Source organism: Hirundo rustica, chromosome 1, assembly GCF_015227805.2.
Source record: "Hirundo rustica isolate bHirRus1 chromosome 1, bHirRus1.pri.v3, whole genome shotgun sequence".
NCBI lineage: Eukaryota > Metazoa > Chordata > Aves > Passeriformes > Hirundinidae > Hirundo > Hirundo rustica.
In genome coordinates, this window is record NC_053450.1 from 22,328,506 (window position 1) to 22,341,045 (window position 12,540).

The window sequence follows — 12,540 nt, forward strand, 5'->3', positions numbered from 1 at the left end:
GATGCAACAAAAGGATTTTCAAGGTTTTTCCTTCACTCTGCAGTGTGTATGTCCTCTAATCCAGGTTCCAGAATTAAGCTCACCTTAATTGTCTCTCTTTTGAGCAATTTTTCAGAGGGGGAAAGATGTTTCATGTTTTGTTCACTGCTCTTCCAGTATTAACCTTTGATCATGTTAGAAATGTTACAGGTCCAGTGTGCAGGACAGCTGCCAAGAGGTATCTGTAATGTCTTTCTTTGTATTCAGTGGAGCATTACTGTCCATCATTTAAACTAAGAATGGGATTTAGAAGCCAATTAGTTGCAATGAATTTGTTCCCAGGTGTCATTTGAGCTGCAGCAATTAAATGCATTACGTAACTCATTATCTCTCCAGATTTTCCTGACTCCATGGCAGACTACAATAGCTTGTGTTTGGGGGTGGATTGAAGCATCTTCAGGTTTTTCAGTACTGGGAGGGTCCTGAATCACTTCGGCTTGGAAGATAGGCTGTTTGTAAAAAGCGTGCTTTGAGGTCACATCTTGGAATGTGACTGGCAGCAACTGCATCCTCGTAAGGTGAGCATCGCTCAGCTGATTTAGAACAAAGTCAACTGGGTGAATTCAAACTTCTTGATTTGATGGAAGCACACCCTTAAGTTGCATAAAACAGAGTAAACGCTTGGTCTCAGAGTGAAGTATTGTTGCACAATAGTCTTTGAATCATATCTGGTTCTTCTCTCTTGGTATTTCATCCAGACCACCAGTGAAGTGTTCTTCTGGATGGGTGAGTTTGAGTGCCATTACCTGACTGAGTCTGTTAAGCTTAAGAAAATGAACATTTAGAGCAAATATGAAATTTTGTGGGGTTTTTTTGAAAACTGTTGGAAAAGACAGAAGTAGTGGAAGCAGTCTATGCATTTATGAGGAGAGCGTTAATCTTTTTAGATAGTACATAAAGCTCATCTAGGAATCGAAAAGAGGAAAAAAATGGATATACTAATAATTGAAGCTATGAAGAATTGTTACAAAAATTATGTAGTGTAAGATTTGACAGTAAATAAGAGGTAAAAAGATCATATTCATAAATAGCTTGAGTATCAGGAAAACAGCTTAATAGTGAAATATAGTGAAAAAGTTTTGCATAGGGAAAGATAAATCTTGCACACTCACTTGAGTTTTTTATGGCTGGATTGGACAAAATACAGAGAATCCATACTATGAATCAGTATGTATTTTCTCTCTTTTACTTCTTCTGTTTCATTTCTTAAAGAAACAAGCAAAACCCAATCCCAACTGCAGCTTTCATGTCTAGGAAGCAGAGGAGTTATTTTGTGAGCTGGATTCTCACTATTCATTGTCTGCTAGTGGCAGAACCCACACATCACACTGTTCTTTATTTCTATTTGTGCTGGAGAAAACCTACATATGGAGATAATTGTAAATGATCACTCTCCTAAGAGAATGAGCAGCTGACTGAACAATGTGTAGCGCCATTACAGCCCTTTCTCGAGTCACTTAATTGCATATAATGAAAAAACTCAATTTTTTAAATAATTTTTTCAATTTGCATTGAAATTCACATGCTGCAACGAATACACATTCATTCAATAATGTGAATATACGATCTTTCAATATATAATGAATATATTCATTCAATAATGAATGTAGACCAGCCTGGTTTATACTGATGAATGAAAAGATGAAGATTTTTAGATAACAATTAAGCTTCTGAACAAACCCTTTCCCCTCATTTCCCACCCAACAGTTTTTATTTATCATGATTTTTATGTAGTGAGAAATCATATTTTCCATTTGAGTTTCTTGAACATTAAGAAAGACTCTGTTGTATAGATGCAAGCATTTTAAAGGACCTATTTACTTCTCAGATTATGGATATTAATATAAACATGCAATCAAGGCATGAAATAAACTCAAAGATTACATAAGGATGTGTAATGTTTAATCCTTAACAAATCATTTCTGCCCTTCTCTTCATCTAGCAGGCTATCATAGTCACTGGGAATGGGAGTTGGATCTCTGCCTACTTTTGAAAGTTTTACCTTAATATTTAGTGAAAAAGCTAAAAATTGTTCTGATTCACCCAAAAGAACACAAGTCTTCTCAGATGATTGGGGATGCGGTCTTTTTCTTGGTGACTTGAAGGCTGATAATCCAGGCCTAGGGTTATCCATGTGCTGTATTCTCAAAGCCAGTGGTTCAAAACCAGTGAGGCTTCAGAACAATGACAAATTGCTTGTTTTGTTACTGAGCTACTGCCAGCTGACTCTATGACATGACTTTTGTCTGCATTTCTGTATTGTTGTATTCTATTGCTAACCAATTAAAAAAAAAATCCCACAACAAAACAACAAGAGGAAAACTATTTCTCACTCTGACACAGATCTCAATCTCAAAAAACTATGTTTGTTTGGTTTCTTTTAAGGAAGCAAACAAAAAACCCACTGCAAAGATATATTCATGCTTTTCAGCACACTGCCCAAGTTCCTCAGTCTATTCACTCACAGACTTAAACATAATGTTCAATAATTTATTTCTCACATCAGTATAATGGTGGAGGAGGAGGAAGCACAGTTTCAGTGGAGGGAGAACTAGAGAACTCTGGCATGGGAAAGGAAAACTTGGGGCTGAGTGGTAGGGAATTAAGCTTACACTGTGGTTTTGGGGTGAAATCAAGGGGAAGAGGGCTAGGAGGAAAGTATGGGGGTATAACATCTCTGGTAGAGAGGAGGAGAGGTGAGAAGATGCGAGACACTTCACCTGTGATCTGAGGGAGGGTGGGAAAGGAGAGGGGAATATGGGGAGTTTCAGCAGGTCTGCATTTAAGAACTGAATTTGAGATACAGTAAAGGCTTGTATTCCTATATCTGGCAGGCCTAGTTATTAGCCTCTGGATGACCACTTACTTTCCTGCAAAGAGTTCACGTGTCCTAGGATATCTCAAGTTAGAAGGAACCTCAGAACGTGCCTAATCCAACCTCCTGCTCAAAGCAGGATCAGCTTGGAGGCCATCCAGCAGAGAGGAGAGCAGAGAGTGTGTGTTGGCCTTTTATTGTCTTAAACTGCCTTTTTGGGAGGAGTTAATGTCTTAAGCAACTGAGTGCACCTGAGGTTGTAAGTGGGAGCACAAAGGAGCTAAGAGGAGTAGAGCAGCTGGGAGGGCTATGGATTTCTCACTGGGCTCTTGGGGAACACTTTGTCATTTGTCTCTCCAGCCAGAAAAGGCTGCAAAGCCAGCAGAAGGCAAAACTGGGAAACACCAGCCTGCATTCCCAGGGCTCCTTTTGTACCCCTCCTCCCTGACCCATCTGCAACAAGACAATCAGCTCTTCGTTTCTTTGCTTTAATCTGATTCAAACCTACCTTGAAAATTGAAGAATATGGAAGACTATCCCAAAGTCAAACCTGGGGGCTTAAACTCCAGAAAACTAACAAAAGTAAAGTTAAAATATCATGTTCTCTTGGCCATGCTACCATAACTTGCTTAAAATTTAGTCCTGGAGGTAACAGCCAGAGTTTGCGAGGCTTCTGATCAGTCATGTATGTCTTCTAGCATCTCATCGAGTCTGTGTAACTGTTCTCTGCTTATTTTCTTGGATTTACCCCATTTCCTTTTCTTCTTCACTTGAATGCAACTGGAGCGTTGGCAGCTTACCCACAGAGACAGTTGGTTTTTTTGTTCAGAGTATCTCCCAGGTCTCATTCTCCTCACCTTGGTGTTGTACCTCCCCCCCCACTTCAGTTTTTTCTCTACTCCCAGATGGTCTAATATGTGTTCTTAAAACCTCTCCTATTTTTAGATTCCTCTGCATATGACTCTACATCATAAAGAGTATTAATTATACATAGATTCTGTTAAGCTCATGATCTCTGGTGCAATAACAGCTATCTCTGGAGACAGAGCTTCCTGCCTTTGAATGCATTATTAAAGCAGAGTGACAAGTTTCATTATCTGGCTGCATTCCAGCACCTCCTTATGCCCTCTGCCAGCCTCAGAGATTGTGATCCCCCTAAGCTGACACTTGGGCATAACTCATCTTATCCCAAATTGGATGCCAGCAGTGGAATTGCATTTACTAGACCTCTGCTGAATGCAGAGAGCTCAGACATGGAGTACTCAAAACAAACAAACAAGAAGAACAGGGGAAAAAAAAAAATCACTGAGGTATCAGTCCTTTAAGCAGCAGCTCTTTGCTGTGACAAAGACTGTCTAGGTGAGTGGGTTGAGGTGGGATTTGTGAAAGCTATGAGAGCAGGGAGACAGAGCTGTAATTAATTCCTGCACTATCTTGGATGCTGCTGCTTTTTTCCTGGGTTTTGTCCCTTCTATTTTTTATAAACCTAGGTAGCTGTGCTATTACCAGTGTTGCCTGGATACCATCAGGCAAAGTCGTCACTGAAGAACTGAATAGAGAAAACCATATCTGGCAACCTAATTTCAATGAGGCATTTTCAGTTGAAGATCCTTTTATTGCACTTACTTGTTTGCATGGATCCCCATCACTCTTGCTACAGTTTAATTTTATGACTTCTGCTATATCTGATTTTCTACTGACTGGAAAACAGAGGCCTGGTGCTGAATTCCAGTTCTCTGTTTACCTCTTGGTATGAACCTCTCTAGATTTTTCCAGAATACATCTACTAGCTAATAACAAATTAAATTTTTCATGAGAACAGTAAAGGGGCAAAGATAGTTTTAAAACTGTTGAACTGTTATTTCAAGAGTAAACCATGCTATAGACAAGTAGAGAGCTCTTGGAGCAGCATCCCATGACTCTGTTTCCATGTGTCCCTTCACTGTCCCTCCTGTGAGTAGTCTTTCTTTGAGGATTCTGAGTGAATCTAACATTACTGATGCATCTCTCCCAGAGGATTTTACTCATCTCTTTTACAGAGGAGCTATCCAACCTCTTTTTCGTCGTGTTAGAGGTAGCTATTGTATGGTGAATAGAGCCATGTCTCCCAGTCTCATCTATCCTAAGTTCAAAACCCTTCTTTCCTCTCTAGCACATGTCCACTCTGAGCTGCTAACCACAAAACCTGCCCCAGCCACTACTGCTGCTCATTTCCCTGCTGCTGCCCATCCTGAAGAGGCAGGACTAGGAGCTGGCAGAGGCCAGATGCAAGAGCTGAACAAGAGAAAGCGTTTCCCAGAAAACAGGAAATCATTTCTAGGACTCACTTCCGATTTTCTCCTTCCTCAGAGCAAATCACTCTGGAAGACCATGGACAGTGCTCCCATACGGTACATGTATGTGTGGAGTTTTCTCCCTGTTTGTCTGCAGACATCATCACCACTTAGTTCATACTAAATACTGTGTTTTTGCAGCGACTTTCTCCTTCTCAGTTGTACTGCTGTTACTTGGCTTATAAGCTTCTAATATATTTAAGACTAAAGCAGCAGAATTTTATTGTTCTATGATGCAATTTGCCTTGAGCAAGTGCATACAGTGACTTGGTAGCCAAAAGGGGAGTGAAACAGTAAGGTTGATCAGTGCCCAGTTTGCCTGACATTTCCACATATGACTGAATCAGAGCAGTTTAAGCAGTGTCCCTGCGTGGAAAATAAGAAGGGTATTGCATCTTTTCAACCACGTCAGGGCCTGCTGGAAACATCTGAAATCTTACAGAAACCGAGTGTTGGTGGGATGCAGGAATGGACTGCTGGCTGTTTGTATCATGGTATGGTGCAACAACAACACCCATGAGATATATTTAAACTTGTCCCAGGGCAGCTTTTGCTATAGCACTTGATACTCTAACAAAAACATGTATATATATAAAGGTCTTTATATTTCTGTTCTAGGTAGTGCATTTATTTCTGTCTTTTTCCTAAAGAAGACCATGAGGACTGCTGATATATTGGGTAAGTAAGCATTTGCTAATTTAAACATGTGTGCTGCCATATGCTTAGCAAGCTGTAACTCTCACGCAGCCCCCCACCTTCACACTCCCACTTTCCCAAGCAAGTGCTTCAAGGCAGATACTTGCAAAATTGGGAAAAAGTGATAAAAAGAGAGAATCTTCAATGCATGAGGAAAAGACTGTATTCCCAAATCTTCTGCTCTTACAACCATAACTCATTCCTTATGTGCCCTTATTGCTCAAATTTGTTTTAATTTTCTATTTTTGCCTCTGAGGTTGTCTTTAGTATTATCTTTATGAGTACAACACGGAATAAAGAAAACCAGGGAATTTATTGAGTTGCTTATTCGAATATAAGATTTTTTTTTTCTTGCTGCATAGCTATTGCACAAAGATTCAAGCTCAATTTTAAGTGATAACTTCCCTTTGGTTTTAGTTTTATCACTTCAAAAAAGAAATAATCGTATTGTCAGGTCTTCACTTGGGAAATGTGGTCTTCACTGTAAAAGCCTGTCAACTTTTTGTCTGTGTCCAAGACTTTTTGCATATCAAAACTACTCAACTTGAATGCAGTAATAGTGAGAGGAAAGCACATTTCAGGATTTGGGCTTTACACCAAGCCATCTCCACTGGGACAGTGCACCTGATGCAGGGCACCTGATATTTCTGTGGGTTCCTAACATCTAGGCTTGACTGTCCAAACTGTAGTGAGGACAGCTGTTCTCATGAATGTGTTGGAGAGATCTGTTCAGTATCGTTCCAGGAATACTATATACGATTTATTTAGGTTTGGAATCCAAGTTTGCCAGCTCAGCTGCTAAATTCAACCCCCCCGTTCCCTTCACTGATCATGTTTCCCTTATGGCCTTATACACTGTGTTTTGCTTTAACTAGTGTTCAGCTGATTTATTTTATTTCTGTGAGTTTGACTTTGCAAGATGGATTTAACAATGTTGCTACATTCCATAAGAATGAGCTGTATGATGGGAAATATGGTGATGGTTTTGCAAGCACATAAATATAACACAGCTCTGCTTTTCCAAGGGAACTGTTTGAGATAGCAGTGCCAACAAAGCCCTCCGGATGTGCTTCGTTTTGTATTCCTGAGCCTTGCATTCCGCACAGATTTATGGGTTTACCAAGAATTTCAAAGATTACTTGAAGAAAAATTGATTAGCTAATATCTTCCTTAATCCAATACAGTTTATGATCTTAGGATAATCTCACTTCTATCTTGATACTTCAGTGAACATCTGTGTTTGTCACAGGCAGATGTCCACAAGGCAGAACTTGCAGGTTTTTATTAAAAGCATAATAATGCAAGTTCAGCTTTGAAAAGGTGCCCTGGCAACCTAGTGGCTGAACAGTCTATTGCAAATCATCCTTATATAAAACAGTTCATAGATCTGCAAATACAACAGGGAGCGGCCAGAATGCTGGCCCTGTGGCAGCTTCACTTGAGCGCTGGACTGGCACATGTGTTGCATCTGGGGCAGGTTGATTGCTGGTGCAGATCTCTGTGGCCACACTGACTTCGGGACAGCTATGTTTATTTACACTGGTTAATGATCTAACTGACTGCACTAATAGGAAACTTGTCTTTGCACTTTAGGCTAAGTTTTGTGTGATGCACTTTGTGCCTGGGAGAAATTCAAAGGATTAATTCTCCTTTGTCATACACTTGGGTTTAGAACTGACTGCATTTGAAAATATATAGTGGAGTTGGAACCCTAATTCACATTGCTTTACTGACAACTTTTTGTCACATTTCAAAAATTCTTTGAGTCTTTAATAAAAATTAGACTAGATAATGCGAGGCAATCCAATTATCTAAGTATAAATCTGTTTAAATGGACTTAAATTTTCATCTAGAAACTATTTCTGAATCAGCTAGAAGTCAAGTATGACCATGATTACCAAATACTGTATTGCCAAAGTAATGTGTCCTTTTCTTTAAAGGAGGAGCACTGACAATAACAGGGATATACTTGTTGGTGGCATTCACTCCAAATGTACCTCAAGAGCTCACAGCAAGACAAGTGCAGAATTACTTAGTAAGCTGGCCTTTTTTGGTATATTCCGTGAGTATCTAGTTCACACTACTCCCTTAATCTGAAAAACTGGGGTTACTGGGCTTTTTATAGCATTATGAATTAATGGTAGGAGAACTGCTCCTGAAGATAAATTTGTGATTTTCATAGGAGAGAAAGTCCCTCATCATCCTACTGAATCCAAACTGAAAATATGCAGCAACAAAAGACACTTTTAACTACATGTCAGGGTAAAGTCATAATTGGGCAGGATTAACAAGAGTGGAAAGATTTTGATATTTGGGGAACTTGAAGGAAACCCTGAATAAATACTGTTTAAGTTTCCTATATATGTGTTCATGCCACCCTGTCTGCCTATACATCTAACTTTCAGGGCTTTTCTGCAATGTGATGGAATTGTGCTTTTAAAAATCAGGCTTTGTATGTTCTTGGTCCTGCTTTTTGTCTTTTGTATCACTCTGTTTTATTCCCATGTTGTTAAGCCTGGCTGAAAGGAGCTTTGTGTGGAGCTGAGATGTGAAGGGGGGAAGGGTGGGGCTGCTTCACTGCCACGTAGGTTAATCTGAACCTGAAATAGAATTCAAATACAAAAATACCATTTTGATTAAAGTATCTGTATACAAACTTCAAACACCATACATCTTCTTTGATGTGTTTAATTAACATCAGGAGCAAGACCAGAGTGAGTAGGATAAATTTCTGTCCCTCTTTTCCTCTAGAAAGCTGAAAACGTCTTCCTCCAGCTGAATGTAAAAGATGTAATGTAGGAGCTTCAGAAGCAGTTACCTTTTCCCAGTAAAGGGACACACGCAAGTTAGATTCTCAGTGCCCAGGCTTTTCTTAGTAGGAATCTCAGTTAGAAAGCCACTGAGTAGAGAGTTTAATCTTTTACCCAGCCTGCAGGCTTTACATGCCTCTAACTATCCATGAACTACTGATTAAACACAAATTACATACTACCATAAAAAACCTTGATCCTCTCTTTCAATTTGTTGTGCATTTTAAACTCTCTTTAATTTTTTTTTTGTGAGTGTGTCCTTTAAAAGATCCTGAAAGATGGTGATACAGCTCAGTGGTAAAAATTAATATTCGTGCTGTATAACTCACAACATGTACTTTCATTCAGGCAGTAGAGAAGCTTTTGAAGGCAATACCCAAGAGTTTTGGGGTACTCAGTAAAGGTAGTTCAGCATCTAAAAGAGCTTCAGTAAGTCCATGCCATCAGCAGAGTAAGAGGAGAGAGTTCAAAATAGGGATATCAATGCTCTTTTCTACTGAATATCACCCTCTACCATGCAGTTCCACTTACAGATGATAAAGTAGCCTGGCATTTTAGGCACTGATTTTAAATTGCTGATTCACTCATTTGTGTAGAAATGGGTGGAGAGAGAAAACTCCCTATCTGCACCTGGTGACACCAGAAATTTCTGTGTGCTATACCATTCACATTTTCTTGGAAACAACAGGTTCCTGGAAAAGGGCTTTTCCCCACCTGAGGACTTTTTGGACTTAATTTCAAGAACACAATTGAATACATAGGAAGACTGTGCTGTATTCTTCTTAGGAGACATTGTGAGGAGGTAGTAGGTGACCTCTGAACTTAGTTTCTCCTCTTCTGTCCTTTCCCTATCTCAGCCAGCATCTAATTCTACATGTATAGCATAGGTTGTAGGACAGGGTGGAGCAAATGCACAGCAAATCTTGAGCCAACAGTATATCAAACTTCATGTGTTCCTTCTGTTCCATGGGTTCATCTGTGTTGAGCTTCCTCTGATCAAAGAAAGGGGACGGTATCTCTCACGAGACTGAGATATCAGCCTAATTTCCCTGGTATGCTGCTGGAAGATCAAGCAAACCCTGCTGTAAACCTTCTCTTGTAAACCTGGGCAGGGAACAAGCTCTTCAAAATTGGTTGTAAAATGCCTAGCATAAGTTGGCTGTTGAGATATAAAAAAGTGCAGCAGAAGCTGCAGAATTTCCAGTATGAATATACAATAAGGAGACAGTACAGAAGTATAATGCAGTCCAATGATCTTTCTAAAAGTAGCCCCAAAGTGTGATCTGCTGAGAAACACAAAGCTCCAGTGGTACGAAGTGTTCTCTGTGGGTGGTAAACATCCCCATGTGGCGCTCCACTGGTATATTCTGCAGAAGTACCCTCTAATTCCCACAAGACAACTTTGAGTCACCTTCTGAGACTCTGCAGTAACATAATTATGTCTGAGCAAGGATGACTATCCTAGTTTTTTTCTCTTTTGCTTATGTACACTTTGAGTCTCTACAGAAGACATAAATCATAGATGAAACTCTTAGGTTTCCCTGAACAGAAGCGTAGTAAGAGTTGGGTTGTTAATATTTAATCTCTGCAAAATCAGGCTCAAAACATTTCTGCTTTTCTTTCGAAGTGCCTTCAAGACCATGCTGTATATGCCAGAAAAGCATCTGAGGCAGACAATGTGGAATTTTGTTTTGGTGCCTTCTGGTAATGCTTAGAAACATGGAAAACATGATTATTAAAACATGTTGAAGAGATGTGGGCTGGAGGAGACCTCAGCAGAGATTAGTTGTAATAGCAAAGATGATTGTAAGCAGGTGAAGTTCCTTCATTTTCTCTAAACAGGGTATGTGAAGCTGATATAATCTATGCCCTTCCCATTCCTGACTTCATATTTATCACTACCACAGCTATCAGTGATGAGACTAAGGACTGTTTTGGGTAGTTCTCAGAAGACAATTTTAGACAGCAGCTGGGGCGCCCCAGCTGTGTAAGGCCCTGTTTGGAGCCATGGACTTTGCTTGCAGTGAAACTTAATCATCACAGACTCTCCCTTGTCTTCTTATTAAAGATGACCTGTGGGTGGGTCACCAAGTGGCAGAGAACCATGGAAGAATAGTTAGGCTGCTGGGCAGCACTGAGAATTAATTGTTTGGATTTCCAGCTTAGTATGTGGGACTTGATGGAGCTGAGTAAACTTAGACAGCAGCCCTGAAAAGCAAACACCATTTATCTCCCTAGGTTTGGCCACAGGACTGCCATCTCTGGCCCTATACCATGCTGCTTTTGGGGTTTCCCCAGGAGATAGAGCTGACCACACGCACAGACCTGTGCTCCCCTTCCAGGGCTGCCATCGGGGACTTCTGTGTCCTTTTGATCATTTTGCTTGGCTGTTTCCTTTCAGACGTGTTTTCTTGGTGGGTTTTTTTGCTTTTAAGCAGGAGATCACAGTGAAGATATATAAAAAAGCTTAAAGTTTAATTTTTGCTATAACAGAAAAGATAAATGACAACAGTTGTTTGATAGCTCAGTCAGGTAATCAATAGTTATTTTTTAGCAGAAGATACTTTATAAAGCTATTCTTTGCTTTGAACAGAGCAGCAAAAATGACTGTGACATCTCAAAGACTTTGAATGAAGGCTTTATTACATAGTTTCAGAGTTCTAACTTTCTTTTCTTTTATTTTCAGATTTTAGAAATTATAATATTCTGCATTCTCCTATATTTTTACAAAAGAAAGGCTGTGAAACACATCGTGGTTTTGTTAATGATGGTAGCTCTACTGGGTAAGAACATATTATTCACTTTAATATTCCTGTCTGTAATTTGATAATTCCTTGTCACTCCATCTCTCCAGACAGTTTAGATTAAAGCTATTTCAAAGCAGTGTGCTGAAGAAGAATCATTGAAACATTTAAAGATGATTTTTACTGGGGTCTCTTTTTGAAGAGAAAAGCTGATTATTAAACATAGTTTCTGTGCTTATTGCTGGGACTATTTCTTTTTACAGATACCCTCAAATTAATATGCTATGTGCAATGGTATTCTGAATCTCGTTTTAAATAACACTTTAGGTTTAGATCCTGGGAAAGTAGACTATTCAAAACTTGGTTTTGGAGAGCAGGCTGTGAAAATCAGTTCTCTAAAGCAGGGCAGCTGAAGACCTTGTAAGCACTCTATAAACAAATGCACTGATATGCTGTGAGCGTACAGCCACTTTTAATTATCTGTGACTATTTGCATGTGCAACATTTCATATTTTACCACCTTTCCTGAAGAAGAAGAACAACTCAGAGGGCCACTGAACTTCATTTTCTATCATTGTCACCACAATCAATAACCAGGGGAATATAGGAGATAATTTTATCAGCAGCTTTCAATAAAGTTAAACTTGAATCAGTTTTGAGAAATGTCAGGAGTTTGTCTCTAAAGTTCCCATGCTTGCAGAATTATATCAAGAATTTTCACCACCCCGTGTGACAAATTCTACTGTCCTTGTGTTTTTGTTTCTCTGTGAAACCCTCATGGCACAAGTCTTTGGCTGAAGTGAAAGGTGCCATTGAAGTCGAAGATTATTTTTTCTCTCAGTTCAGTGTGTGGATGTATCAGTCTGCAAAGACTTACATTTCTAATGGAGATGACCCTGAGTGTTTTGATAAAATAGAATTTCACTAAAGTTTTCCAGGTGCAAAATTTGGATTTAACTGAATGTGAAAAAAGCTCATATTTACTAACTCCCTTCCTTCAGATCCCCGAGTGGTTTCTTACTCAGCTGAAAAACTCAGACTTTCAGAGCAACTTTTTGGGGACAGTATTCCTATGGAGATTTCCCAGCCCTAGGAACATTAGG

At 39.5% G+C, this 12,540-nt stretch overlaps 1 protein-coding gene across 1 annotated transcript in view; it reads left to right on the plus strand.

Annotated features, from left to right (window-relative positions):
* The window catches only part of NIPAL2 (NIPA like domain containing 2), a 73,202-nt gene that overhangs the window by 51,532 nt on the left and 9,130 nt on the right, over positions 1–12,540 (plus strand). Inside the window, 3 exon segments of the mRNA XM_040081790.1 lie at positions 5,806–5,865; positions 7,824–7,945; positions 11,380–11,476. Coding sequence (XP_039937724.1) covers positions 5,806–5,865; positions 7,824–7,945; positions 11,380–11,476 — 279 coding nt within the window.